The 2500-nt window shown below is 40.1% G+C and overlaps 1 protein-coding gene across 2 annotated transcripts in view; it reads left to right on the plus strand.

Annotated features, from left to right (window-relative positions):
- Positions 1-2500, plus strand: part of slc2a9l2 (solute carrier family 2 member 9, like 2) — a 29502-nt gene that overhangs the window by 18727 nt on the left and 8275 nt on the right. For both annotated transcript variants that reach the window (XM_043231313.1, XM_043231312.1), the window contains exons 12-13: positions 1486-1613; positions 2399-2500. The exon at positions 2399-2500 is cut by the window's right edge. In XM_043231313.1, the coding sequence (XP_043087248.1) occupies positions 1486-1613; positions 2399-2500 (230 nt within the window). The remainder of the gene's footprint in view (positions 1-1485; positions 1614-2398) is intronic.

Here is a 2500-nt window from a genome sequence, read left to right on the forward strand (position 1 = left end):
GATCCAGATGTGCAGGAACTCAAATGTTTCCTGCTGTCCAAAAACATTAAAGCAAATGTTTAAAAATAGATGTGCAGCTCAATCCGTGTCCAATCCTCAGGACACGAGCCGTGAGGACAGAGACTGAGACACACACACACACACACACACACACACACACACACAGACAGACGGCTGGAGGGAGGGCTGATCTCTCTCAGGGTTTCATTCTCATTCCTCCATTACACTGATTCATTGTGTGTGTGTGTGTGTGTGTGTGTGTGTGTGTGTTTCAGTGTTTATGCATCAAATCTGTGTTAATGCCCCCCACTCTGTTTTCTCACACACACACACACACACACACACACACACACACACACACACACACACACACACACACACTCTGATTTGTGGATCATTTCAGTCTTACATAAGGCAGATATTTTAGTTTGTTTCTTGTGATTTTAAGACATTTCTGAGATCAGTTTAAAAGTCTTTCCCTGGCTGATATTTGATGATGTTCAGCTCTGAAGAGAACACTGTACTGATCTGGCCGGGGCTCTATAAGGAGATTAAAAACATTGATCATTTCTGAAAAAATCATTTTGTTCTATATTAATAAATGTCAGAATTAGTTCTTTCATTCTGTTGTTTTCTTCTGTAATTATTGTCTGGTTTTGTTTTAATGAGATCTAAATGTTGGTCAGTTTTCTGTAAAAAGTTTTGTTGCCAGAAAGAGTTTTAAGTAAAAGAGTGGCGGTGACTTCAACATTCTCCAGGTTTTATTAGCAGTTATTGAGTAAAACTAATCGTTTCGTTTTTTCCAGCTGCTTTCACACATTTTTTAAACTTTGCCTCTTTTTTTTTATTTCAAAACTTCACAAAGAAATCCAAGGACTGTCAAATCTCTTGCAAAATGAAGCACTGCATTCTTGATATCACAAACACATCTCAAAAACACCTTTGCCATAATGTTATATTTTTGGATATATCACATAATTATGGAAAACATAAAGCTCTTCTTTAAGATTACAGCTCCTCTATATATTTCTGTGAAGACTGAAAGTACGAGGGATGCTGAAAAATTCACACATTTTTATGGTTGTGAAAACAGTATTACACTAAAGTGAAGATGTATTTGTCTAGATGTGTGTCTGTTCCTCAAAGTGTGTGAGCATCAAGGAAATCTTTTAGCTGCTTCAGATCTTTTCTTGGTACTACTTTATCCGTGGTGTTCCTCAGGGCTCTGTTTTGGCTCCCATCTGGTTTTCACCTTACATGCTTTCCCCAGGTTTATTTTTTTAGTGTCCCTTCATGTCTATGCAGATAACACCTAGATGTATTTACCTTTATAATAAGGTTTAGAAGCGTGTTAGCGGTGTGTTCTGAAAGGCTGAGAACTAGTGTCGGGTTTTGTAGATCTGGCGTGTTTCTGCTGTTTGAGAGTCTGTGTTTGCTCATGCACTGGTGTGTGTGTGTGTGTGTGTGTGTGTGTGTGTGTGTCAGGTGGTGTGCCGTTCGTCTTGACAGGGGAGCTGTTTGAACAGTCGTATCGTCCGGCCGCGTTCATGATCGCAGGAACTGTCAACTGGCTCTCAAACTTCGCTGTGGGACTCCTGTTCCCCTTCATACAGGTGAGAGTACAACACACACACACACACACACACACACACACACACACACACACACACACTGTGTGAGGGTGATGTGAGGCCTTCAGTCTTGCACGTATAATCTGATTCCCATAATCCACTGCAGGTCAGAGCATGACACAGAAAAGCACTTTTATTCTCTTTAATGCGTCTGAATGTCTCTGCTGCAGCTGTAAGAGAAACACTGGGCTTCTGCAGCTTTAAACACACAGATATGAAGTATATACTTCAGACGTGTGTGACTGAGGTTACTAGATTACTAGAGTTCACTACATAGACAGCACCCATCCATCCAAGAATTATCTGTACTGAAAGTTAGCATGTAAAAGTAAAAAAGTAATTATGACTCATTTATTACATTTTAATTACATTATTTAAAGATAATAATGTATATATTTAGATTTCCTCTCTATGTTAAGTACCTTATCATCTGGATGCTGAAGTTCATCTCTGGTAGATTTAACTAAAAACCTTTAGAAATGCATGCAGCTACGGTTGTGAAGTGTGTGTGTGTGTGTGTGTGTGTGTGTGTGTGTGTGTGTGTGTGTGTGAGCACTTTTTCGTGATACACATTACCTCATGTCCACACTTTTCAAAACGCTTATAAATCATACCGAGTGAGTTTTTATGTGAGATTCTATGAAAAATAACACATACAGTCTGTACAGAATAAAACATTACACCTATGAAGAGTCCCCAGAAAACATGGAAACAAACGCGTGTGTGTGTGTGTGTGTGTGTGTGTGTGTGTGTGTGTGTTCCTGCAGGAGGCGCTGCAGACGTTTGCGTTCCTGCTGTTTGTGGTGGTTTGCGTGGCTGGAGCCGTTTATCTGCTGGTGGTTCTCCCTGAGACCAAGAACAAGACGTTC

Source organism: Puntigrus tetrazona, unplaced genomic scaffold (assembly GCF_018831695.1).
Source record: "Puntigrus tetrazona isolate hp1 unplaced genomic scaffold, ASM1883169v1 S000000302, whole genome shotgun sequence".
Lineage (NCBI taxonomy): Eukaryota > Metazoa > Chordata > Actinopteri > Cypriniformes > Cyprinidae > Puntigrus > Puntigrus tetrazona.